The sequence below is a fragment of the Arvicola amphibius genome, chromosome 5 (assembly GCF_903992535.2).
Source record: "Arvicola amphibius chromosome 5, mArvAmp1.2, whole genome shotgun sequence".
In the NCBI taxonomy this organism is placed as follows: domain Eukaryota; kingdom Metazoa; phylum Chordata; class Mammalia; order Rodentia; family Cricetidae; genus Arvicola; species Arvicola amphibius.
The window spans coordinates 102,550,533-102,578,413 of NC_052051.1; the positions used below are offsets into that span (position 1 = coordinate 102,550,533).

The 27,881-nt window shown below is 45.6% G+C and overlaps 1 protein-coding gene across 5 annotated transcripts in view; it reads left to right on the top strand.

Annotated features, from left to right (window-relative positions):
• Fhod3 (formin homology 2 domain containing 3) overlaps positions 1-27,881 on the top strand; it is a 412,222-nt gene that overhangs the window by 143,882 nt on the left and 240,459 nt on the right. For all 5 annotated transcript variants that reach the window (XM_038330720.1, XM_038330721.1, XM_038330722.1 and 2 more), the window contains exon 4: positions 26,044-26,111. In XM_038330720.1, the coding sequence (XP_038186648.1) occupies positions 26,044-26,111 (68 nt within the window). The remainder of the gene's footprint in view (positions 1-26,043; positions 26,112-27,881) is intronic.

The following is a 27,881-nucleotide window of genomic DNA, read 5'->3' on the forward strand; positions in this document are numbered from 1 at the left end:
CATGTGAAGGAGCAATTATTACTATTATTATTTAGATGCATATATGTGTGTAGCTGCCAGAGGAGTGTGTTGGGTCTCCTCCTCTATGGATCTACACCTTATTCCTGTGAGGCAGAGTCTCTCATTGAAGTTAGGTCTTGGGTGGCAGTTAGAAAGCGCCAGTGATCTTCCTGTGTCCGCCCCACTGTTAATGCTGGGGTTACAGGTACATGCACCCACACTCTGCGTTTTTTATGGGTGCTGTGGTTTCTGGTCCTTATGTTCCACAACAAATGTGTTACCCACTGATCCATCTCTCTATTCCTATCTCTTCTAAGCAAGAACTTTTAAAACCAGCTTTATTGAGAAAAATTTACCCAGAACTCTTTTTTTTGGCTTTCTTGAGACAAGGTTTTTCTGTGTAGCCTTGGCTGTCCTGCAGTTCAATTTGTAGACCAGGCTGGTCTCAACCTCACAGAGATCCACCTGCCTCTGCCTCCCGAGTGCTGGGATTAAAGGTGTGCGCCACTGCCACCTGGCTAATCTTTTTTCTTATTTTTTTTTTATAGCACTAAGTGCTTAGTAAAAAGAGTTCTTCAAGCTGAGGACACAGCTCAGTGTGAAAGGAGGTTTGCAAGTATGAGCCACTGAGTTCAAAGCCTGTGTTTACATATACCCATGTAAACACCTGCCACGACCACATACACCTGTAAGTTCACCGCTGTGGGGACCAGACACAGGGGGATGACTGAAGCTTGCTGGCCACCAGGCTCAGGGAGAGGCACTGTCTCATGGAAAAGAGGTGGCCTGTGATAGAGAAGGTCACATGACATTCCCTTCTGGCTTCCATTAGTACATATGGCACACATATTTGTACATATATGTAAACATCACACATGCACATACCACACACTCATAAATGCTCCATTCTTACACACACTACATTCTTATACACCATAAAAGAGTTCTCTGCTATAAGACGCAGCTTTAAATTGTATTATTATTGTTGTTGTTGTTGTTGTCGTGTGCACACATTTGCTCCGTGTGTGAAGGTCAGAGGACCACTTTGTGGGGTTGGCCCTCTCCTTCCACATTTATTTACATGGGTTCTTGATATTAAACTTAGGTTGTCTGGTTTGCGTGGGAAGTTCTTTTCCCACTGATCCATTTCACTGGCTCCACAAAACAGCTTTTAGTGTTCTGGAGGGTTAGTAATCCTTGGAGTCCATTCTGGGAAACGTGTGTGAGTCCAGTTTGCTCCCCTCAAGTCTCTCCCTCTTCTATGGTGTGGTCGCAAGTCTGTGGGCTCCATATTCCCTAACCATTTGGTTCTCTGGCTTCTGTTCATTCCTACCCACTGACCCTCAGTAGTAAAGTTGGGGTTTAGAAAATGCTATTTCTTCTGATATCTGGACATCATAGAAGAGTAAAAAATACCTTGCAAAGGGTTTAGAGATTCCAAAAGCCATCTTAGTTTGGGACAGTCTTGTAAAACAGGACTAATTATTGTCCCAAAGCCTCGATTGTCACCTCTCTGCCATCTCTACCATGTTCACTGGAACATGTCCCCACAGAAGAAAGATGCTAATTGTGGTGGGCTGTGTAATGGCAGAGGACAGGGTGGCCTGGCCTGGTTTTGGGGGGGGGGGGTCTGTGCTCTTCATAGGAGGTTGAGTTTTTTTAGGAAACAGCTGCCATCAGAGGGCAAAGGCCCTGATGTACTGCAGGAGACTTAGAGGCAGATGGTTCTTGGGACTACAGGAAGCTTCGGGCAGGCAAAGGTCCAGAAACAGTGTCTGGAGAGTAGGGCAGAGTGGGACAACTCCTGGAAGCCCCAAGCAGAGCTCTGGCTGGTGGGGTTTGGTTCCATTACTTCAAGACGCCCACCCTCTGGACTACTGCCTTGAGCTTGGCTTAAGTGCAGAACTCTGGGGCAGGAAGGACTTAGCACTAGGACACATTTTTGACTTTTAACTTTGACTTTGATTGCCTTCCTGGGTGTGGGCCTGCCTGCAGGGTTGCCCCTCTGGACTTGGAGAGTGTGGTAGTTTTCACTGGCAGCCTGGGGATCAGACCATTTCTAGGTAGTTGGGAGTTCAGATCTATATTCAGGGTCTTTGGAAGAGGTTGGTTTTCTGATGGGTCCCAGGGTCTAGTTGGCAGCAGATTATTCACGGGGCTGGGACTCTGGGCATCTTAGGTCCTTTCTGTTTCTGGAAGGGCTAGAGTCTCAGTGTTCTCAGACACTCACAATGAGGAATATATATGATGAGGAGTGGCTGGGGAGACGTCCCAGAGAGAGAGAGAAGTCCCAATGAGCAAGGGTTATTCAAACTCGGTGCTCGTTCTACTGAAAGAGAACTGAAGACGTGCACCCACACAAAGACTTGTATGAACAGCCACATGGTTCACACCAGCTCAAATGCCCATCAACTACTGAATGGTTAAACATGGTGTGGGGTATCCACACAAAGACTTATGTGTGAACAGCCACATGGTTCACACCAGCTCAAATGCCCATCAACCACTGAACGGTTAAACATGGTGTGGGGTATCCACATAGAAGAGCAATAGCCTTAAGAAGCCACAGGACTGCATGGTCTACCAATGAAAACAGTATATTAAGTAAAGGAAACCAAACATAAACAGTCACATTTACATTATCTGGATGGACAAATGCTTAAGATGGAAAGCAGGTGAGTGGGGCCTGAGAGGAGGGCTGGGTTGGGAGACTGGTGTGGGGTTTCTTTGAAGGGTGATAAAAATGTTCATTGTTGGAGGGAGAGGCTTACTAACTTTCTGAATATAAAAAAATCAAAATATAGAGTTTAAAGTATAAATTTTATGGTATGTGAAATATATCTCATCAGAACGAACACAATTCTCCCAAAGTTTGTGCCTCTTTACACGAGTTCTTTATTTACTTGTTTAATGCAGAAAGTGCTCTGGTTTGCAAAGGTGTGGTGGGGGAGGGGTGGAGTGCCCGCCCCACCCCTTCTGCAGAGGCTCAGCCTAGATTTTGCTGCAGCCCTGGCTTGCTCTGATTTACCATTCAAGCGCATGTGTCCTGGGGTCTTTCTCGGCTTGGTGGTCTCTCTAAGTCTGAGTTACACCCAGAGATGGCGTCCTTCAGGACTGAATACTTAGGTGGCTGGTGTTCTCAGCCATTCAGTGGTCCTTAAATAGTCCCCAGCTGTAGGAAGTTGAAGGCCGTGGCTGTTACTTCTCATGAGAGCTAAAGAGGCTTTTGTGCCCAGGTAGACCAGGTAGCCTGGAGCTTAGAGAGGGGTGGAGGGACCCAGAATTGAGAATTCTCATGAGAAGATCCTGCTATCAAAGGGAAGACCAGCCAGGCAACTTTGGAGAGTGTTCTGTGTAGCCACTAGACACAGCCTTTGTCCACACTCGTAGTACAGATGTGTTTGTGAGGCTGTTGTCTCCATTGAGCAAGTTGGGGGCCCATCACACTCTGCAGGGTGAGGCTCACAGGGGCTTCTTCATGCTGAGATACATAACTCTGGGATTTTGTAATTTTAAATGGAAGCTGTTGCATATGGTTTCAATGGGGAGTGTTAGTTTTATAGTTAGAACAAGTATATATTAAGAAAATAACTATCCTAGGGAATGTGGAGTAAGTTTTAAGGGGTGGGGCATGAGCAAAGCACGGAGATGCACATGCATGAAAGTGTCCATAGGGATGCCCATGCATGAAAGTGTCCATAGTGATGCACATGCATGAAAGTGTCCATAGTGATGTACATGCATGAGGGTGTCCATAGTGATGTACATGCATGAGGGTGTCCATAGTGATGCACATGCATGAGGGTGTCCATAGTGATGCACATGCGTGAGGGTGTCCATAGTGATGCACATGCATGAAAGTGTCCATAGTGATGCACATGCATGAAAATGTCCATAGGGATGCGCATGCATGAGGGTGTCTATAGTGATGCACATGCATGAAAGTGTCCATAGTGACACACACGCATGAAAGTGTCCATAGTGACGCACATACATGAAAGTGTCCATAGTGACGCACATACATGAAAGTGTCCATAGTGATATAATGCATGAAAGTGTCCTAAAGAAATATGTAATTATTATTAATTTAAATAATAAGTAATTTCAAACTCCCTAGGTATTGGGGGAGAAAAAGTCTTTCTAGAATGTGCCATTCACTAAATACTAAATATGTTGGAGAAAATGTGATCCAAAATTTGGTCAGGAGAATACTTTTAAAGCATTTTACTACTTTTTTTTAAAAGACAGTCTCATGTAGCTCAGGCTGGCATCAGATTTGCTATCTGACTGAGGATGACCGCAAACCACTGATCTTGCTGCCTCCCTTCCCCAGTGCTGAGATTATAGGCATATATCACCGTACTTAGCTTATTCAATGCTGGGGATGTCTCCACGGCTCCATGTGTCTACGCAGTTCCTTCTCCATTGGAGTGCAGAACCAGCGCTTCACTGCTACTGGGAGTTTCAGTTTATGAGGGCTGTTCATTCGTTCGTTTAATGACTCATTTCTTCCTAGCGTCAGCCCATTAGTCTTGGACTGTTGTGGTCTTGTTACCTGGCGGTCGCAGTACTCAGCATGTCCCCTGACTGTGGAGCCTAAGTCTCCCAAGGTGCTCACTCAGTATCACTGCCACAGGTTAGTCCCACTGGGGACTGTTGGGGAATTGCCTCCTAGGCTGTCAAGGGGGCCTTGAGAGCATTGCCTGGCATACCTCTGGGACAAAGGAACACAGCATCAAGCCAGAGCAGTTTGGGATCTCCATCTCTAGTCACCAATGGTCCTGTTGGCCTCAAAGGCCAGGACTGCTGCTCCAGAGAAGATTCGCCCATCCTAGCTGAATCTGCTGATGGCAGACCATCTTGTGAGGTGGGAGGCTAGGGTCAGTCACCCCAAATGAATCTCTTCTCACATCACTGTAAGTGGTGTGAGCCAAGTTCTTTGTCTCTGCCCTCCCCCTGTGTCTCCAGGCAGGGGCTGTAGGATGCGTGGCTCATTATGTTCAAGTGCACTCTCACCCAGAGTGAGTCACCCAGCTCAGGATCAAAGGCGGTAATTTCATGTCAATTAGCCACTTCAAAGCATGCTGTGGGGGAAAATTAGGAATCAGGAAACAAATTGAATTATACATCAAAGGCAGACAATCTCTTGACCTTTTTCCTTCCAAGATCTGTTCCTTAGTGTGAAGATCCAAGTGATGTGGTCAGCTCGGGGCGGGGGCGGGGGCAGGGGTGGGAGGTGTGCTAACCAGAGCCCCCCTTGATCACTTCCTTCCCCATGCAGTGTTCTGGCAGAACGTGATGGGGGTTTTGTCATAAAAATACCAACCATAAATTGAGGAAGAATTGCACACAGAGGGGTCTGGGAGGTGGGGGAGGGTACTTGGGTGGGGTGAAGTGCTTCTGAGTTTGTTCCCAGGACCCAGGTACCTGCATACTTACAAGCGTATGCACACAGTAAGACCATTGTATCGTGTCATGATTGTATGGTGAACTGGGGGAGATAATTTGATGGGCTGTGATGTCTGGGGGAGGAGAAAGAGCTGCAATGGTGGGAAGAGCCTGTTAAACTTGGACCTTGGGGCAGGTCTTAAGTGGTGGGTGATCTGGGAAGCTGAGGAGGAAGGCTGGCACTCTAGGAAGAGGGGAGGAAGGGTAATGAAGTGTGGGATATGTGTGAGGGGCTCAGAAGGGGTGGGGATGGGTGCAGGGGTGGGTGGAAGGCTTCCATGTACGTGGGTTCTTAACACTGGACATAGGCATGTGAACTCGGTAGTCAGTGATTAGAGGTGCTGACAAATTGTAAGGTAGGAGGACTAAGACAGACGGACAAAGATGGGAACCCTGAAAGCCTTGAGATCCCTTTCAGAACCATCTATCTGCTCCAGTGGAGGGGTCCCTGGCCCTACACACTGGCTCTCACTGGAACAAAGCATGGATTCTATCTCCTGGAGCCTCCCAGAGTCCTCTTCTCCCTCAATATGTGTGTCAGGCCCCAAGAAGTCAGCACATGGAGCCAAAGCATCTTAAAGGTCCTTTGGCTCACAGTCATTGTCATCTCCTACTGGCCATTCAGGCCCAAGGACTCTATCGTATGTGCTCTCACTTCCTGAGTTGAGACCCATCACCTGCCACATGAGTGCTGAATGTTACCAAGTACCTTGGTTCTTCACGCTGAATGGAGACAGCAGGGTTGTTCTGAGACAGTACACACTGGCTTTGGACTCACATTTCTACTTAAAATTGCAAGATTGCTTGCATTCCTCCCCTTTTCCTTCCTCCCCTCCCCCTTCCCCCCCATCCTCCCGCTTTTTGTCTCTCCCCATCTTCCTCCCAGTTTTAAAACTAAGGTACAAAAGCATTGGAAAACGCGCCCAGCCCTGTACATATCCAGGTGGTTTTCAGAGGCTATTTAGCAGGCAGATTTAAAAAGATGTTTTGGGAGACTCAGGTTGGGTTATAGCTTTACGAAGAAGTGATCCAGAAATGTCTGGATGTCTGCTCTGTAATCACTTTTGTTCACTCTAAGATTTCCTGTAGCTTACATTAAAAATATTAAAGGTTACAGCATGGGTCTCCCCCCCCCCTTAGTTTCCAAAGTCATCTTGAAGTGTAATTCACAAATTCACTTTAAACTTTTCAATCTGTTACTCTTTCTGCTTAACCAATTGGGCATAATGTATCTTAAATTAAGAAAAAGAGAGGGCGGATCTAAAGAGAGCCAGAGTTTCCAAAGAGAACTGAGCAAGAGTGATGATCTAAAATATACAGCTAACTTAGAAACTTGCTAGGTGACTGGTGGTGTGGTGAAGGATTGGGAAATAGCAGAGAACCTGAAGCCAGGTTCTCTGCAGTGTTGCTGCTGTTGAGCTATTCCTGGAAACCTCCATTCTTGCTCCTGCCCCTCCTTCTGCTCCATCCACTCTCAAACATTCTGAGGACTCAGTGATTCTGGCCCTCTGGAGGAGCACTCTAGAGGAGTTCTGGTTGCCCCTCCCTAAAGTTGGAATAGCTAAGAGGGGATTCTAAATTTAGCTGCACTATATATGCAAGACCAGAGGAGACGCTTCTTATCACCTTCAGATACCGAGTTCAGACTTAGTAATCAGCGCCTGAATTCTTTTGTGCCATCCCACTGCTAGTGGCTTCCCTTGTCCACGTTCCTCTTATCCTAAGGACCTTTTTTCAGTGATCCTTCTGTGTGCCTTCATATTACGAATGTCATGGGTTATTTTTCAGAGGTGAGAATGAGCTGTGTAAATAGTGTCACTTTCAAGAGTACTAACCAAGCCAGACAGCCACTGTTGATATCTTCCCCGTGGCTGTTTTGTGTGAGCACACTGGATGCTCTCATGACTCAGCCGTTTTGCCTCACCACCATAAGCCCCAGACTCCGGCTGAGCTGTACCATACTCACCAAGCTGCACCCCCCTGTACAGAAATCAGCTTATCAAACTGGTTTCCTTATTTCTGAAGTTTGTAGCTATTTATGTTGGTGCTGTCATGAGCTTCCAGGTTTTGGAAACTCTGGGCATGTGTAGGTTTGCATTTATGCTTACAGTAGCTTGTTAAGGGGATGCACAGAAATCATCAAAAACCATTTCAGGACTGTATCATTTTTGGAATGTATTTATTGAATATCAGTTTGATACTTATATCTATGTTTATGAAACAAGGTCTTACTGTATACCCCAGGCTAGTGCAGATTTGAGTAGTTCTGCCTTCCCCTTCTGATTATTGGGATTCCAGGTGTAAGCTCTCATACCTGAACTATATCTAATGCAATGATTGACTAGTCAGAAGTCATCACAAATATATAATCCTGAGAGCTTCACTGTGTTTAGTGTGTCTATAATCTATAGTTCTTTACTTGTCAAAGGGTTCTGTCAATGTCTGCTATCAAAGGAGCAGACCCCCTAGTGTGTAAAATGGATTGTAGCATCCCAGCCCCAACTAATTTTCCACTACCAAATGATCAACCCTGAGATCATACAGTGATTCCATATCGACTGAGCAGCTGCGTGTGTGCGCATATAAACACGTATGTATACCTCTACATACTTATATGTGCATATATGTATATACACACCTCTCTATGTAATATATACACACCTCTATATATACATGTGTATGTGCACACTTCATACAACAACAATGATTAAAGAAAGCAAAGCCATAAATTTGAGAGAGCGCAATCAGAGGGGTTGGAAGGAGGAAAGGAAGAGGGGAGTGACATAATTATATTATAATTTCAAAGTATTCTTATACTAAAATGATGGTCTGCTGTCTCCTTCTGTGCCTTTTCCAAGTTCCTGCCAGGGAAGCCTGGTGCTGGGGCTCCAGCCCCTGAGTTTTCCTGAAGCCAGGGCTTCCTCTTCTTGAGCCCCACTTCCCCCACAACTCTCTCCCAGCTGCAGCCGCAGGGGGCTGGGCCAGGAGCAGATGAACCATTCCTAAAAACTGGTCATCCAGAACTAGACAAAATGAGCTGATGAAACCATCCCGTTCATCCACATTACCAAAGCCTCATAGGCAGGGAAGAGAGACGGCTTCATTCTGTAGAGTGGGTTCAAGCAAATCTGCTGTCTGTTTCTTGATCCTCTCAGGGCTCCATAAAGGCCTGGAGAAAGACAATTTGTCTCTGGGGTTCAGCAGATCAGATCGATGAGTCCTGCTGCCCAGCCCCGCTCTCAGGTACCCTGAGGCCTTCCTGTGCTGCCTGTGTGTGGTCTGAGAAGTGCTTCTCAGTTACGGTGTCTCGGCAGCTGCTCACTGGCATGTTAGAATGAAATTTGATTCAATCCTGTAATGGAATATTTACACATGTATAGGAAGATAGCCCTTGCTTTGTGTCTGCCAAAGATTCTGAAGCAAGAAGGGGGAGTAGCTTAAATGTTTGCCTAGAAGAAGGAAAGAGTGCCCAGTTTCAGTCCTTCTGGCCTAAGGATGCTGCCCAAGTACTCTATGGCAATGGTTCTCAACCTGTGGGTCATGACCTCTTTGGGGTTGAACCCTTCCACAGGGGTCGCCTAAGACCATTGGAAAACACAAATATTTACAGTATGATTCATAACAGTAGCAAAATTGCAGCTATGAAGTAGCAATGAAATGATTTTATAGTTGGGGGCGTCACCACAACACGAGGAACGTATGAAAAGGTTACAGCATTAAGAAGGTTGAGAAACACTGCTCTATGGTTTCAAGGATATTATCACTGTGGAAACGTCTTGTAGGCCACCAAAGGATCTTTTCCATGTATTTGCAGCTTTTAAAATTTATTTGTGTGTATATGCAGATGTGTGAGAACAGTCATGAGTGTGGGTACATATGTGTGCTCACGTGTGCAGGCCCCTATGTATCGTGTGTGTGTGGGCCAAGTGGCAACTCCATGAGCCATTCCTCTGGCAGCATCCGCTTTGTTATTTGACACAGTCTCTCTCGTTGATCCAGCTGAGCTGCTCAGCCAACAAATCCCAGCAGCGTACTTCTGCCTCCCCAGCAATGAGGTTTTAAGTTTGGGCATGCAGGTCACTGTACCCGGCTCTTTTCTGTGGATGCCTGAGATCTAACTTAGGTCTGATGCTTACATGGTAAGTGCTTGACCAACATGGCCATCTCGCTGGTCCTGAATCACAATTCCCAGCTTAATTTCATGGGTTACAGTTTCTTTCAGACTCTGGAAACATAAAGTGACAGCTTTAGTCGTCTCGGTCACTATTGACCTGATAGTTTATGTTCAACAGATTGTAGCAGGCAGAGAGTATTCGGCTCTTGATTCCTGCCTTGTGGCAAACCAGCACAGCAGGACAGAGAGACCCCCCACCCCCACCCCGGTGACACATATGAGCATTTTGCATGAGGAAGCAGAAATAAGCAGTTACACCTAAATGAAGTCTCCTCACCGCATCAAGACTGGTCTCTGTTTATCTGCCATGTTTGTCTCGGGTGGGCCTTCCAGCCTTTTTCGGCTCTGTATCCTATCTTCTGTCCACATTCCTTTATGTCTAAAGGACATAAAGCCAGTTCATTCAAATGGCCATGGTCCAGGCTGGGTGTGCAGGGCATTTGGTGTACATTTGTAGAGCATGACCCCCTCTCGCCCCTTTTAAGCTTTTAAAGACTTTCTAGTTCATGTTGGAAAGGAACCTAAATTTTCCTCAGCTTTTTTACTTCCACAGAGGATAAAAGCCATACGGGAGGGAAGCAGCAGGAAGCCCTGGCTGTTTTCTGTGTGTTCTCTGCACCTCTTTTTCTCAGTCAATGGCCTTAGGAATTTCTCAAGTCAGCTATGATCTTTCCCTCGAAGAAAGGCTTCCTTGGGATCCAGCTCTTCAGGTGAACCAAAACTCTCCCTGGGACAGCAGGGTGGGCAAAGATAATGCAGAGAAAGGGAGGATCTTAGCAGGGTTCTTCTAGACAGAAGGGCACATTTTCTTAAGGTAGAAGGAAAGGCCCCGAGGGCCAGAGAACTCTGCTTTTTCTTAACTTTATTTACAATGATACCCCACCTTCTTTCCCTTTTTCCCTCCTTTCTTTTTAAATTCCCCTCTCAACCAGAATAAGATTCAACACAGAGCTTTTTCATAAGGTTCTGAAAATTGGTGTGGGATGGGGTGGGGTGCCATTGGTACCATGGACAGATTCCAAGCTACCATTTCTTTCCCTGGCTGATTGGAAACAGCACCTTACAGAAAATTAATGTATGCTGGGGGGAGTTGGGAGGACCTGGGACTTAACATAGAGTAGGGAACCCTGATGACTCTTTGGCCTGGAGAGGGAGGGAGTGGGGGTATGGGTGGAGGGGAGGGGAGGAAAGGGGGAGGAGGAGGGGAGGTGATGGAAATTTTTAATAAAAAAAGAGAAAAAAACAAAAAAACAAAAAAAACAGTTCACCAACAATAAAAATCAATATTCACTAAAAAAAAGAAAAAGAAAGAAAATTAATGTAGGACACACATGATTAGAGTTTGATCGATACTCACTTCCCCAGCTAATTAAATATCAATATTCATGATGTAAATAGGTTAAACACAATTTTTATGCAAAGTAACAAAAACAAGGTATTTTATGTGATGACTGACATCTTAAAGGGTGTTTGTCTCCTATCCACTGAAGCAAAAGTCCTGTATTACCGAATTGGAGACAGTCTGAGTCCAAACATTAATTTAGTTGGGTGTGAGAATGAATCAATCAATTTTCCCTTCATTCCAAAGAGTGGTGTAAGGGAGCGGTGTCTGTGTCAGAATCTGGGCTGGAGTTTTCTGCAATTAGTCAGAAAGGGGCGTCTGACACTTGATCTGCCTTACAGATCCTGAAAATGACTCTGAGTCCTCAGAAATTAAAAAAGAAGGGGCAAGGAGCGGTGGCAGACTCAAAACCCTATTCACAAGATAAGGGGAAGAGGGAATGGAGGGCGAGTCTTTCCTTCACTTCACCAGCTAATTCATACCTATTATGTGTCAGTCACTGGTTAAGGCCCCGGGACAGAGCTGCATCTTGATCAGACAAAAGCCCTACTCTGTGGAGCTTGCATTTCCATGTGTGTGTGGGAGGGGCGCAGACAGTAAATACAGAGAAGTGGCAAAGTACCTGGCAGAAGAGTGGTAACCACCACGAGCAGAGAAACCAGGTGCTTCTGGAGGACAAGAGTAGAGATGAATTTAAATGGGGCTGTGAGAGAAGTCTCCCTCAGGGAGAGGTGTTTGGTAATGACCTGGAGACTTGAGCCACGTGGGGACAAGCGAAGAAGCAGAGTGACCTGGAAGAAGACCACAGGGCCACAATGGGAGATGATGGCTTAGAACAGGGCTGTGGAGCAGGCAGTGGCAAGAAAGGGCTGGATGTAGGATACCTTGACAGATGGGACTAGGGATGGAGAAGAGAGTGATGACTGAGCTGGCCATGGATTCTGCCCGGACATCTGATGTAGACCCTGTTGTCCTTCTTCTGTGGTCCCTAAAATGCTAGGACTACGGGTTATGGCTGTGCAATTGTTCTTATTTCTTTTTCTAGACTTTCCATCACAGGGAGTTTAATATATGTCTGTTGGCTTGAATGGAATTGATTTTATTCCAGAATCAGCACTTGAGATCCATAGAACATTGTAGAATACCTGTTCAGTTGCCAGTGCATGATTCATCTGAGGTAAAAATGATAATCAGAGGCCTCCATGGTATCTTCTGTGAGTCAATTAGCCCCACTCATGTCCTAGAAACAGATATGTGGGCTCAGACATGGAAAGAATATGGAGTCTCTCTTCCCGTGAAATCCAGGGTCTTCCACCTCCCTCTGGGTCAGTAGCGCTATGTCTTGGTCTGGTGGCACAGGAAGACTCAGATGGGAACTCTTGTGTTGGGAGGCAAATTACTCCAAAGATTCTAGCATAATCTGAAGATGACCTAAGGCAGACAGTGTGTTCTGAAGCCAGGAGGAGCCAGCAAACCAGTGTGGCTCATGGAGAGTTGGAGTGGAAGACAGTGTGAAGTACAGACCTCACGCACACCATCTGGCCCAGTCAGATGTTCCAGGCTGATCTCAGGAGACTGGTGGGCATGGGAAGAAAATACTATCTGTTGTTCTTTCTAGACGGCCATTGCTGGTGTTTTCTGTAGGTGGATCTGTTTGTTAAGTGCACCATGTGTCGAAAGAGGATTGTCATGTTTGCTGGGTTTCACACCCACCTGAAAAGGTCAGAATGAATGGTGCTAAAATATATCACCAATAGGGTGGCAGATTTCCTGACTCCTGTTTTTTTTTTTTGTTTCACATCCCAACTGCTGTTTTCTTTTCCTCCTTTCCTCCCAGTCAATCCCCACCACCTCCCCTCTGCCCCCATCCACTCCTCCTCCATTTCGGTTCAGAAGAGGACAGCCTCCATGGATATTGACAAAACATGACATATCAAGATGCAGTGAGATTAAGCACCTCGCCTTGTATTAAGACCGGGCCAGGCACCCCAGTATGAGGAATAGGGTCCCAAAAGTCAGTAAAAAGAATCAGAGACAGTGCCACAAGAAGAACAAGTTACAAAATGGTCACATATATACAGAGTGCCTTGGTCAATCCCATGCAGGCTCTCTGGTTATCAGTTCAGCCTCTGAGCGCCTACAAATCCAGATTAGTTGATTCTGTGGGTTTTCTTGTGATGTCCTTGACTCTTCTGGCTCCTATAACCCTTCCTGCCCTGTTCAGCAGGATTCCCTGAGCTTGGCCTAATGTTTGACTGTGGGTCTCTGCATCTGTTTCTACCAGTAGCTGGGTGAGGCCTCTCTGGTGACTATTGGGCTAGGCACCAATCTGTGAATATAGCAGAATACCATTAGGATCATTACATTGACATTTCCCCCCTCCAGTGTGTTTGGTTCTATCCTTGGTGTCTGGGCCCTCCAGCCTCTGGGTCCTGGCGCTCCAGGCAGTGTTAGGTGTGAGCTCGCTATCATGACATGGGTCTGAGGCTAGACCAGTCATTGTCTGGCCACTCCCACAATCTCTGTGTCATCCTTAGCCGGAAAGACTGTAGGTTGAAGAGATTACATGGAGTTTTGGCTCAAGTGTGGTGGCATCCTCCTAGTCTTTCTGACTGATGGCACATCTTAACATTCTGTGTGTGTCACCTTTGTTTACTCACCTCTGATGAAGGGTGATGACCCCCTTGGAGCAGATATAGACAGCAAGATTCACGGCACTCATGAGAGTGTAGATGTCAACCTCTGACTGGTGAGTTGGCCTCTCCTGAGTACTGTAGATGTTCATCAATGTCCCAAGGCCAGTGGTCCTCTGAATAGTGTCCTCAAAGCACCCACTAAGCCCTGGGGCTGCCGCTTCTGAGCCTGAGAGATGTGCAAAGCCTTCTGCAGCCTGCTGAACCCAGACCTACACTTGTCCTACCCTCTAAGACTTCCGGCCACACATTCAAGTGTGAGAAAACTAAAGGTAGCTTATCCCTTCCCCAGTACCTGAAATGAAGTATGTACCTTATCACCATCTGAGCTGTGGCTGTCCACAGTCATGGGGGTTCTTCCTATCCCTGCCTCTCAGTACCCCCAACTCCCTTCTTTGTTGCTGGTTTCCTTACGTAATTTGTTGTCCATGTGTCTAGTTCCTGTAATATGCATCATAGGGCATGTGGAGGTTAAACTGTTACAGTCTTTTTGGTAATCTGAGGTCAGATATACTTGTCCTTCCTATGACCGTCACATGCCACATGTCAGACCGTGAGAGGAGTTAGCCTCAGTTCTATTTTAATTCATGCCCCTGGAAGGGAATTTCTGGCTGATCGTGCCTCACTATCCTCTAGAAACGTCTATTAACTCGTGCAAGGAGGCTAAATATTTAGTCCTCTTAGATCTTGATGAGAATATGAAATTCAAGTGTTTTGTAATTTTCGGACTAGGAGAAGCAAAACAGAATTCAGCTCCCTTGCAAACTTAGCAACAGTTTGGGTGCCTGAATTTGGCCTAATGGTACCTTTATCTGCAGTTAGTGTTTGAGGCAGCCTCTAAGTGTGGCATAATGATGGGTATTCATGTCTCTTCCTGGGGCCATGTGGGGAATGCAGGAAAGAGCAACAGCACCCTAGGGGGTGTGGTGATGTCTGGGGCCCTACTGTCGGACCACAAAGATTACTGAGGGAATTTATCATGCTTGTGGCTCTGTTCTGTGAAGGAGGGGGGAATTGAAGGGAACCCCCCCCAGGGGGGGCAGCAAAACGTGCTTTCTCTGCAGCTCGATTTCCTGGATTGTAACTGTGTGCCCCATCCGCTCCCCCAGTTCTGCTTCCGAGATGCCTCCAGCATGATGCTTTACAGGGAGTGGAGTCCCACACCTAGTTAGCACATGCCTGTGCTTCTACTCCCATGATCCTTCTGTCCTCGGGAGTAATGGAAGATGCTGGGTGGACATCAGGGGTATGTGGGTGACCTAGCCAGTGAGAATGCCATCTTTTGCAAATGTGCTCAAAGTTCCCTTTTCCCACCCACATGCTTCCTTACCTGAAATAGTTCAACCAGTGATCAGCTGGCCCCTGTTCACAGTGATTTGGGAACTGTGTCATTGTGTTGACCGTGGGTAATTCTGTTAGGAGTCTGTGGTTACAGCTGTCTTTCGGATGTTCTCTGTCCTCACATAGCAACGCGAGCTGATGGTGAACCACTGAGGAGGAGCGGAGGGGTGGAGAGCTAGAAGGTGAGCCTGGATGCTTCCTGAAGGGCCAGACGCGCGCGCGTGTGTGTGTGTGTGTGTGTGTGTGTGTGTGTGTGTGTGTGTGTCATTGTCTAAAGTTTAGTAAGTGGGCTGGGCTGGGTAGCTGGCCAGGAAGCCGCAGAGGTCTAACTAACCCCTCCAGCAATGGGGTCGCAGACAGGTATCATCACACCCACTTTCCACGGGTTCTGTGAACCAAACCCAGGTTCACTAAGACCTCACATGCCTCGACAGTCTCTTAACTGTTCTTAGCCTTTGCTGGTCCTCCTGGGATTGAGACCCTGATGGGCAAAGGAAGTGCTGGATAAGTGAGTCTCAGGAGCAAGGGGAGAGAGCCCTGGGAATTCTTTCATCTGCTGACAAGTGACATCTCTGTGAAAGGCCACCAGCCGCAGTCAGTGAACCTGAAGCCTCACAGAGAGCAGGGCACATAATGGACATCACGGTGGTTGAGTGACCATCATAAATGTGACTTTGCTGAGCTGCCATGCACATGATTGATGACTTCCAGGAGTCGTCTCTCTGCCAGGACACTGCTGCTGCCCAGCTGCCCCAGGCCGACTGTCTCCTTAGTGTGCACTTTCTTCAGCTAGGAGGGCTGCACCTGCTTCACCGACCCTAGGGACAGGCTCACTTCTCCCCATCTGTCTGGGGCTCTTCTGTTCCTGGAAGGGCAGGCCTCTGAAGCCCCCGCCCGAGGCCTCTCTCTGTTGGCATTTCCTGGAGTCCTCTGTGTATCTTTCTGGGCTATCTTGTTAGACGAACCTCCTCACAAACCTTTGGCAGTGAGCAACACAACTCCTTCCTTTCTTCGTCTTCCCCATGACGACTCGCAGCTGCTGACAGCAGTCCTGGTTCCCACTGGAAGGTGCTCACTATGGCTCTCCTTCCCCCAGATCCAGCATGAGCACGGACAGGCATGCCTCTCCACTAGGCTGTCTTCTTTGCTTTCCTGAGTGCTCCCAAGGTAGTACTCCATGCGCGGCTTTCTGTCTATGGATGCTTTGTGGCGACCACTTTGTGGGCACTCATGACCCCTTACGTCTGCTGTGGTTTCTTAAATTTAAGAAACAGTTTCTTAAATGTGTCTCTGAAGAGTTGGAACATGAGCTGAATTATAGACTCTAGGATCAACCTTCTCTTTCTTCATTAACTTTACTGAGGAATAATTTACGTGCAAGAAGATCGACACATTTTAAATTCACAACTTGATTACTTTTGACAATTGCATGCACCATTACAAGCAAGACGAAAACCATTTCCCTTCAAGTCCTTTCATGCATCTTTCTTGTACCCTTCCCCCTCCCCAATCCAGACAAGCACTCATCTGCTTTCTGTCCCTGAAGATCAGATTTGTCTTTTCCAAAACTTTGTATAAATGCAGTCTTACAATCCACACTCCTGGCGTCTGGCTCCCTTTGCTTAGTGTGATGTTGAAACTCTGCCATGTTGTGGCATGTGTCAGTAGTGTTTGTATTGCCCATTAGCTCTGCTTGTATGAATGCCCCACGGCTTGTTTACCTGCTCACCAGCCGACAGATATTGGACTATTCCGGGAGATTTTTGCTATTGTGAGTAAGGCAACCCGTGAATCTGCATGAAATAGTTTTATGTGTATAAGTTTTCATTTTTCCTTTGGGACAGCCAAGGAGGGGAACTGCTGGGCCCAAGGGCAGGTGTCTATTTCTGTTTATCAGAAACTATCAACGTGCTTTCCAATGCAGTTGCCCCATGTTACATCCCACAAGCAGAGGATGGAGCCCATTTGCTCTGGGGTCTTGATACCACAACAGAGCCTGTCTTTTCACAATAAGCCACTCTAGTAGTACTCCGTGCCAATACTTTCTTTTGCAAATGTAAAACTGGAGACCTAGAGATTTTCTAAAAGTTAACAGCAGGGTTAGGGCTGTGCTTGTGGTAAGACCCCCACCCTTGAGAGCGCTGGCACATCCCTGAGAACTTGGCTGGTGTGCCCCCAAGAGCTTGGCTGGTGTGCCCCTGGGAGCTTGGCTGGTGATTTCCTTCTAAACTTGGGACAGCTGTCCTTCTGCTTCTCTCAGGCTGAATCATCTTACTTGAGACTAAAGCATCCCAGGTGAACTCAGAGTCGCTCTGGTACCCTTATAACAAAAGCCAAGTTTTTCCTGCAGAAACCCTGGAGCATGGCTCATCCTCTCATGCTGACATCTTTTTACAGGACCCACTGCTCTTCTGGTACCCAGTGGAGCTGACTTTAGGTAAAAGTTGTGTGTCATCAGAGAGTTATGGGCTAATGACAGGCTAGGCGCTCTTTGGCTTTTCTATAATTGAAGCCCAGTAGAATTTGAAACTGCGTCCAGGTTGTGCTCCTGTGAACTTTGCAAGCATGCTGGGCTCATGCAGCTGTTTGGGCAGAACAGGAGCGCCTGGGCCCACCATGTTGTCTCTGCTCATTGCGGTGATGCAGGACCCACCGCTTGAAATACACTCAGAAGGGAAGTAACTAGAACGTGGGCTCCACACGTATGCAACTCATTCTTCTAGGTGTCTAAATCTGCAGTTAGGTGTGAATTGGCTGCGGGACCAAACACCATTTAACTTTGCTACATTTAATCGTAGAAACATGGCCATATATTCTTTCCCCGTGGATCTTTGGTTCTTCCCACCCCCCCCCCCCCAATTGGCTTTTATAAACTTTCCTTAGAGCTGTGCTTTTAAAAACTGGGTCTCTGCTCTGGTTCCATTTTGTTTGCATGCTGCGCTACTTGCCCTGGATGAAAGGCTGCTCCTCTCTTGAAGGACACTGAAAGCAAGAGGCCCGCCCCCTGGCGTGGGGCCAGTGCACTCCTGAGCTTCACCATCTCTGCTAGGTCACATGATTGATGTCAGACCGTTCCCTTTTGACCCCAGCTAATGATCCTTATCTTCTCTCCAAGACCCAACAGCTACCCCCTTTTCTCAGAGTGTCCAGGGCAGGGAAGGAGAGCCTTTCCCTGTCAAGATCTATTGACCCCAGCAAACAAAGGCTCTGTCTCCAAGGCAGTGATGGTGCCTTGCTGCGGGTTCCCAAAGCCCAGAAGGCTCTGAGCTTAGCCAGTCTTCTTAGCATCCAGGAAACCAGGCAGATGGCAAGAGGTGACTCCCCAAACCCGAGTGCTGTGCTTGGAAGAGACCATCTGCCCATGCATTGTGCACTGAACCTTGGGTCTATTTCTAAAGGTATTATGTTCCCATTTTTATCCTGTTTTGGGGATAAAAAGCAACAAAACAAAACAAAAACTGACAAAAAGCAACTTGAGAAGTAAAAGGATTTATTGAATATTATACTTCCAGGTCACAGTTTATCCCTGAGGGAAGAGTCAGGTCAGGAACTCAAGGCAAGGACTAGGGCAGAGTCTATGGAAGTTTACTTTCTGGCTTGCACAGGCTTAGCCAGCTTTTTTGTATAACCCAAGACGACCTGCCTGAGGAATGGTGCTGCCCACAATGGGCTGGACCCTCCTACATCATTTAATTTTTGAGACAGTTCTAATAGAGAAAGACACCCAACATCAGTTTTAGAGTCTTTTAAAGGCAGTATGAAAGCTGATGATGAAATAAGTATCTGAAGTTCTCCAGATGGTAATTAATGGAGAAGAGAAAAATGAAGTGTAAAAAGGAAGAAAGCAGGAAGACAATTGACAAAGAGAAAGAGCAATAGCTAGAGACAGGGAGACCAAATCCAAGACTACCCAACTCAATCTCATCACTGGGTCCCTCGGGGCTTAGGCTGCCTGCCACTCAAGATGACATAAAATGATGCCATGGGGCCAGCAGCCTGTTTCAGGATAATGTGAACAACTGGGCATTTGGGGAACATATCTAGGGTTCTCTTTAAACTATAAAGAGAGGCAGAATAACTAAGGACCTCTGAGGACCCTCTTCTCTACTATTCTTTGATCCTGGGGATGAAAAAGGCATGCCTGGGACAGAATTTTCAGCTTGTCCAGTAGTCTACTCTATCTTATCTGATACTGCCTTTACCTCTGAGCATGGATGGTTTCTGTAGACAGAGGTGAAAGTATTTCTCTTGTTCCCAAGGTCAAATCATTTCTTCAAATTCTGAAGGACAAGTATTTTCTCAAACTGATTGAATCTAGACATATTAAGAACTTTTCCTGGGCTGCATTCTTCAGTGAAGATGAGGATGTAGATGTGGTTTCCAAGGTAACCATCTGAAGGGTAAAAACCTGGATTGGACCCAGCAGGTAGCAACGTCAGACCATAAGCTATGCACATCACTGCACAACTGGATATCATCTGTATTCCCTCTACCAATAGCTTCTTATATGCTGTTCACCTCCAATGCTTAGGACTGTAGACCGAAGTTCCTGTCCTGCCTGGTCCCACAGCCATTCAGTCCCAAATAAACACACAGAGGCTTATATTAATTATAAACTGTTTGGTCTGTTAGCTCAGACTTATTTTTAAATAGCTCTTACAACGTAAATTAACCCATTATTCTTATCTATGTTTAGCCATGTGGCTTGGTACCTTACTCTGTGAGGCATTCTCATCTTGCTTCCTCTGCTTCTGGCTGATGATTGTGTCTCTGCCTTTCCTCTTCCCAGAATTTTCCTAGTCTGGTTGCCCCACCTATACTTCCTGCCTGGCTATTGGCTAATCAGTGTTTTATTAAACCAATACAAGTGACAAATCTTTACAGTGTACAAGAACATTCTCCCACAGCAAAGGACTAATTCTTGCCTCTAGCATTTCCTTAAGGTCTGGTATTTGCAATACTGAGCTATCTTCTTGGCTGACAGATCACCATCCTGAGAATTGAATTGTGCCCTGGGTATTTGGTGTGTGTGTGTGTGTGTGTGTGTGTGTGTGTGTGTGTGTGTATGTGTGTGTGTGCAGACATGTGTACCACAATGTACAGGTGAATTCCACTTTGTTTGAAATGGTCTCTTTGCTGTCTCAAGCTTAACTGCAGACACCAGGCTAGCTGGCCCCTGGGCCTCCAGGGGTCCTCCTGTGTCTGCCTCCTATCTCACCACAGGGGTTTTGGTATTTGAACTCAGGTCCTTGTGGTTGTGTGGCGAGCACTTCATTCACTGAGCTGTCTCCCTGACATCACTAAATGTCTCTTCACTCCTTTGTTTGGCACATCTCTTGTCATAGAATTAAATGGCTAGTGCTTGAAGGAAAGAAAGGCATCAAATTATCCATCTAGGGATAAACAGAAGAGGCTGGGAGTGCCTGGGGCGCTGAAGTGGTACCATCTTCTCTGGGCACTCACAGCTCTGGGCACTCACAGCATGCATCGATCTATGAAACTGATCCATGGACCCTCCCCTGGAGCAAATAAAGTGAACTCATTCTGGGCCATTAAACTCTTGGGGATGAGGCTGCTTCTGACCCTAGATTGGCTTCCGGAGAGTCTTTCACTATCTCAGGAGAAGGTCCAATGACCCATGTTTCTCCAGTGTCATTTCCAAAAGCCTTTTTAATCGGTTCTGGCTCTTACTACTCTCCTGTTCAGTTTTTCTGTGTTGGGCAGCCATGCAGGCAATGAACTTGATGAAGTCCCATCCTCTTAGATCCCCATCCTCTCCCTGCTTGCTTTCTTGAGCCGTCTATGAAGCACACAGCTGAAATCACTCAGCCCAGCCCATGAGGCTCTCCCTGTTGTAGCAATATTCAAATTGATCTTAATAATAAAAACTTGGAGTCAGATATTAGGGAGCGAAAGCTGAGAGATCAGAGGAGCAGTGCAGCCAGCCACTAGAGAGACCTTTTACCTCTACCAAATCCTCAGGCTGTCTCTGCGAATCCTCAAACTGCATGTTCAGACTGATCAGAACACATCCTCAGAATGTCTCTGAGCTTGTATCTCCTCCTACCTTCTATTCCTCTCTCCACCCAGCCATTTCCCTACCTGTCTCTACCTCCCTAGAGCTGGGATTAAAGGCATGTGACTCCCAAATACTGGGATTAAAGGTGTGAGTCACCACTGCCTGGCTCTAATTCTCTTTTAGACTGGTTCAATCTTATGTAGCCCAGGGTGGCCTTGAACTCACAGAGATCCATCTGCCTCTGCCTCCCAAGTGCTGGGATTAAAGGTGTATAACACCACTACCTGGCCTCTATGGCTAACTAGTGGTTTAGCTCTGCACTCTGATCTTCAGGTAAGTTTTATTTGTTAGATTACAAACAAAATATCACTACATCCTGGGCTGGCTCTCCCCATGTCTCTCCAATGGTTTGGATGATGACAGGGTGCCCACCTGCCCATGTGGCAGCTGTGTTCAAGTGGGTGTTCTCTTTGACTGAATGGCTCTCCTTCTGCTTGGCTTCATGCCTACTGCCTTTTCATTCATACATACATACAGCTCTCCATGCTAGCTGATTTTATTCAGGATCACTTTTATGTCCCAGTCCCTGGACCACTAGGTTTGTCACCCCTTCCTCTGGGGCCTCTAAACATTGTCATTGCTTTCTTATATGACATTGATGGTTACCACTGTCTTCGTGCTCATTGGTAGCCCCAGTCTCTCCACATGGCACTTGCTTAGTAGACAACCAATAAAGGATTGTTCTAAAGGCATTGCTAGGAATATCTTGTAAGGTGGGACTATGATCCAAGGGAATCTGGATTTAAATGAGGTTTTCTCAGGCAGTCTTTTTTCAGTCCACCGAGTCTGAAAACCTTGCTGGGTAACTGGGCATGAAAATGCACCTGCTAAGAAAGCCTGGTGATTCGAGTTTAGTCCCTGGGATCCATGTGAAGTCATAAGTAATGAACCAACTCTACAAAATTATCCTATAACCCACATGTGCACATTGTTGCACATGTGCCCCTGGCCATCACACATGCATTAATATTCTCTCAATAGCAACAACAATAATAATGTAGACCTTGAAAAGTTGAAAGGTCTTGTTCCTGTGTAGCCTCTTTATCTGAAGACTGATGGGCTGGCAGGCACAGGTCCAGGACAGCTAGTGCTGTAATACAGAAAAACCCTGTCTGAAAAAAAAAAAAAAACAAAAAAAAAAACCAAACAAAACAAAACACCAATGAAACCAACCAACCGAACAAACAAACAAATACCCTGGGATGAATGATTTACAGAAATACCAAGTATGATGGTTAATTTTGATTGTCGATTTGATGGGATTTAGAGCCACCTAGGAGAATACCCTTAGGAGTATCTGCTGAGCTGTTTCTAGAGAGGTTTAAATTAGGAGGAAAGTCCCAGCCTGAATGCAGGTGACACCAGTCTGTGGCCTGGGGTCCTGGACAGAATGAAAAAGAGAAAGTGGACAGAGCATCCCTTCCTCTCTGAAGCTGAGTCTACCACATGTTTTGTCTCAGCAACCAGGAAGTACCTGTGGTGGTTTGAGTGGAATTGGCCCCCAGAAGCTCATAGCGAGTGACACTGTTAGGGGGTGTGGCCTCATTGGAGGAAGAGGCCTGATGACACACACCCTTAATCTGTACCTTGAAGCTGGAGGGCACACCTTCAGTCTGGGTCACAGCTTCTTCTGGAAGTGTGTCACTGTAGGGGCATGTAGTGGCATTTCATTTGTATTTTAATAAATAAAGCTTGTCTGAAGTTCAGAGAGTAAATAGTTGCACTGATCAGAGTTAGAGACCAGGCAGTGGTGACACACACCTTTAATCCCAGTAACCACACTAGTTTCCCAGAAAAACTGGGCAGGAGTGGTGAACACCTTTAGTCCCAGCCTTAGAGAGCAATATAAGATGGGAGGAGACAGCTCTCATACATTCTGAGATTCCTGGAGGCAGGATCGCCATTTCGGACTAAAGTAGAGATAAGAGCCAGTGGCTGGCTGTTTTGCTTTTCTGACCTTGAGGTTGAACTCAAATCTCTGTCTCTGGGTTTTCATTAATTGTGCTACAGGGGCAGGCTTTGAGCTTTCTTTTTCTCAAGCTTCACTCGGTATGACAGTCAGTTGACTTCCTGTTGCCTGCAGGATGTAGAACACTTGGCTCTTTTTCTAGCACCATGCCTGCCTGCATGCCACCATGCTCCCTTCCATGATGATTTGAACCCTCCAAAATAGAAGCAAGCCACCAGAATTAAATGTTTGCTTTTTAAGAGTTGCCATGGTCTTGGTGTCTCTTTAAAACAATATTAAACAGTAACTAACAGATAGGACTTCTATTTCCTACATACTGGAGATGGCTCCACTGTGGCTTTCCTGTGACAAAGGGGCCAGTGTGTGACATTTGTTCACATGTGATTGTGCAAGGCTACAGATTTGGAGAACATGAGGAGAGGGGACCCTGTGTCCAAACATAAAACAGCTACCAATCATATCTGAAGGATAAAGAAAGCTGTCTATCAAAGATTACATGTGGTATTTCTGGCATAAATTCTGCCTTACACTCTATAGCATATGGAATTAAAAAGCAGAATGTCTTAGAAAATACTTTAACACACACACATACACACACACACATATAATTTTTGATTTTAGGTATTCTTTTGATATTTGATACTAAGAAAACTATATTAAAATTACATGACTCTCTGGGCTGGAGAGATTGCTCAGTAGTTAAGGGCATGTGTTGCTCTCTCAGAGGGTTTGCGTTCAATTCTCAGCACCTACATGGCAGCTTACAACTGTCTGTAGCTCCAGTTCCAGGGGATCTGATGCCATCTTCTGGTCTCTGCGGGCAATGCACACATGCGGTATGCAAAAAAAATGCAGGCAAAACACCTATACAGTACAATAAAAGTAAACAAATCATTAAAAATTAGAATCTTCTAAGTGAGTTCTCTTGTGTGAGTAAAGTCGTTCTTAGGGAAGAATGCTGTTCTCTGCTGCTCCATTTGGAATAGAAAGTGTTGAAACAGATGGCGGTGGAAATGAAAGATGTCAGACTAGACAAGTGTTCTCTCTAGAGGAATTTCAGTTTAAATTCAGTGGCATGGTAGCTCATGGCTTTAATCCCAGCACTTGGGATCAAGAGGCAGGTGGATGTGTGTGAATTTAAAGGCAACTTGGTCACCATAGTGAATTCAGACCAGCCAAGGCTACATAGTGAGTCCTTCTCATCTCTCTCTCTCTCTCTCTCTCTCTCTCTCTCTCTCTCTCTCTCTCATATTTATATATAAATATATATTTATATTTATATATATAATAAACAGACATGAGTTTATGAACACTATCATACTATCATTTAACTTGACCCTGTGGATATTCATCGACCAATTCTCTTAATTATGAGAGAATACATGCCATTTTATATACACGAATGATTCATCAAGATATTCTGGGTCATAAAATACACCTTAATATAGCTAAAATCACTAATTCTATAAAATCATATTTTCTGACTGTTGAGAATTGATAGCTATCTGAAAAATTCTGTATATTTAGAAATAAGTGATATAGTTCTAGTAAACCACAGTTCAAAACTGTTACAGGAATAGGTTATTTCTACTTGGATTTTAAAGATTTATTTTATATTTTAAATGTGTTCATTTGCATTTGTGCATGTATGCACACACGTGTGCTTGTCTGGACACTTGTATATGCAGATGTCCATGTAGCTCAGAAAACTCCTGGAGCTGGAGTTACAGGTGCGCCACCTGACATGGGTCCTGGCAACTGAACTTGGGTCCTATGGAAGAGCAATATGTACTCTTGACCACTGAGCCATCTCTTCAGCCCCTTTACATTTGAATTTAATATTTGAAATATTCACTTTTAATAAAATTTGAATGAAAAAACAGTATTGCTTAGAAGAAACTGGAGAATCATTGCCGATTTTCCAAAATAAAGACACGAAACTAGTTAGTGAAGGTTCTGCTTTAAGAAACTAAAAAGATGGGCTGGGGCCATAGCTCCGTGGCAGAGCATGCTGGAGGCCCTGTGCTCAGTCCCTAGGGGGAAAAGTTCCAGTTACCTATTTTACGGCAAGCAATTATTTTTAAAAGTAGAAACTAGAAAAAAAAGAGAGAGCAATTGAAACCAAACCAAACACAAAGAAGACAATAATCAATGAGCCAAACTTCAGAAAGAATGGGAAAACCAAAAAAAAAGTCAGCCCACAGCTGACTTTTGAAAAGACTAACATTATTGCTATGACTCTACTCAGACTGTTAAATCAAAGGTTATTAGACACAAAAGATCATTATCAAAGCCAAGAGAGAGACTGATAAAGTCAATAAAAGGAGGACCAGGAATATTACAAGTATTTCCATTTCCATAAGACCGTAACAGTTTATATGAACTGATATGTCCTTGAAAGAGATCAATTACCAGAGTTCACTCAAGAAACTATATACCGTATAGCTCTTTATTATAGGAATTGAATTAATTAAGTTGCTGTTTCAATGCAAATGCTGCAGCTTAACACCGCTTGCTCCCACGTCTCCCAGGGCATGTCACCTTCAGAGTTAGCACACATAGCAGGTGTATCCCGCCCATGACCACATTAGTGCTCTATTCTATCACACAGAATCCGAATTTCTAAATTATTTTATGCTCTACTCTATCACACAAGTTCCCAATTTAAAATAAACGATTTCCTTGAAAGCTATTGTATGGGCTGTATTGGTTTTCCCAATGTGGTTGGTCACTGAGTCGAAATATCTACAAGCCAGAAAACAGTCTGTTAAACCCTAGGAACATACTTGTACTGAGGAAGAAGATGGGGTGAGAGGGCCTCTCCCTGGCACCTGTAACAGACCAGGCATGTATATGAGTTATTTTTCACAGTGCTGAGGTGACCTGAGTACCTGCATTGTAGTCGTTTTCCTGGTAGAAGATGTCATCCTTCATAATTTCTTATGTTTATGCCATTCATGGAGTCAACTAAATTAATTGTCCTATTCTTTATTTCAGAGAAACTGTACAACTCCAGTGGCCGAGATCTAAGAAGGGCTCTTTTCTCACTGAAGCAGATATTTCAGGTAAAAAGAGAAAACAAAAGCCAAAATACTACAGTCCTGCTTTTGCTTTGCTTGGGAGCAAGATACATACAAGCTTATACCTGTGTTTGTTACAATTAGGAAAGTCTGTTTAGATGACATCACAAGATGGTAGGGTAGGGAATGTAATGGTCTGTCCTGTCCCTTTAAGAGACAGGCCTCGCCCCACCCCTACCTCCAACACCAAGTTAGGCAGCCTGAGCCCCTTCCCTTTCCCCTCTCTTTCCCAAAGAGGCAGCGTCTGTCTAGCTTCCTCATACCCACTTCTCCCCCTCCCGCCTCCTCTTCCCCCATCTCCCTTACTCCTCTTTTCCTTAACCCCTCCATAACCCACTAAATACCCACTTCCTCTGCATAGTGTGCCTACTCATCTTGGTCATGGCACCTGGGGCACTCGGGGGCTCCCTGCCTGGGACCCAACTGCCTTTGTGGCCCACTGTGGTCTTGTGACCCACTGCCCACTGCCTGCCACTGCTCAGAGACCTGCGGCGTGGTCTCATGGCCCGCTGCCCACTATCGCCACTTGGGGACCTACAGCATTTTACTTAAGCCATAATAGGGAAAGCACTAGTTAAGCAAGAACTGGGGCCACTTTGGATCTCCAACACCAGGTAAAGGTTGGGTGGGCACTATGGCAGGCAGAAACAGGATTCTAGAAGAATCTGGATAACCTCTCCAGCTGAACTGGTGAGCTCTGGATTTATGTGAGAGACCTTGCCTAGTATAGAGGATGAAGAAGAACTGGGGTCAAGACCGCTGCTGTCAACATCTGGCCTCCACATGCACCTGCACATGTATCCACACCATGGAAATACATATACACATCACACACAGGGACATTAGATCAGGATTCCAGAGAAGAATATTTATGTCAAATATTTCAAGTATAAAAAAGTAAAGACAGAAAAAAAAGCCAGGTGGTGGCGGCGCACGCCTTTAATCCCAGCACTCGGGAGGCAGAGGCAGATGGATCTCTGTGAGTTCGAGGCCAGCCTGGTCTACAAGAGCTAGTTCCAGGACAGGCTCCAAAGCCACAGAGAAACTCTGTCTTGAAAAACCAAAAAAAAAAAAAAAAAAAAAAAAAAAAGTAAAGACAGCTTAATCAAATGTTTTTCTATATTCCAGTTTTTAAAAAGAAAACCCGTTTGAGTGTAATTAAAGACCTGTGTTCTGTTTCCCACAAATCAGTATCTGCTTTCACACCCAGGCCATCTCTCTACCAGTAGTTGCCTTTCGTGTTCCTTGTGTGCATTCATGTTTCCGCCCTAGTGGTAGGTACCCACAGTGTATGGCAATCTTTAGTATTATCTTCATATTTATATTGTCACATTGCATATGTCCTACTTCGGTTCACTCATGGAGAATGAACTGGTGCAGGTGTGACTGTAGATCTGGCTAGGATTGTATTTTTTACAGTGAGCTTAAGGTTCATTCTTTGGGTGGATGGTTCGCCTAATTACAGTTTGGGTAATGTAAAGCCTGCTACTGGGGTTATGTTCCCTTGTGGACATGCAAGTCCCTCATCACCGGTTTCATCTTATCATTCCGTACCAAGCCTTCCTTTCATCCCCATTCTGAGATAATCAAAGCATAGTGAGGACTAGGTCAGGTTCCAGATCCCAGAGAGACAGCAGTGGGCAGAGTAAGGCTGTGGGTTTGTAAAGATCATCTTTGCATGGAGTATATCTGTCTAGGTTCACTATTTTCCCCTTATAATTTTAGATGTATGTATAGATTTACTTCCCTTTAATT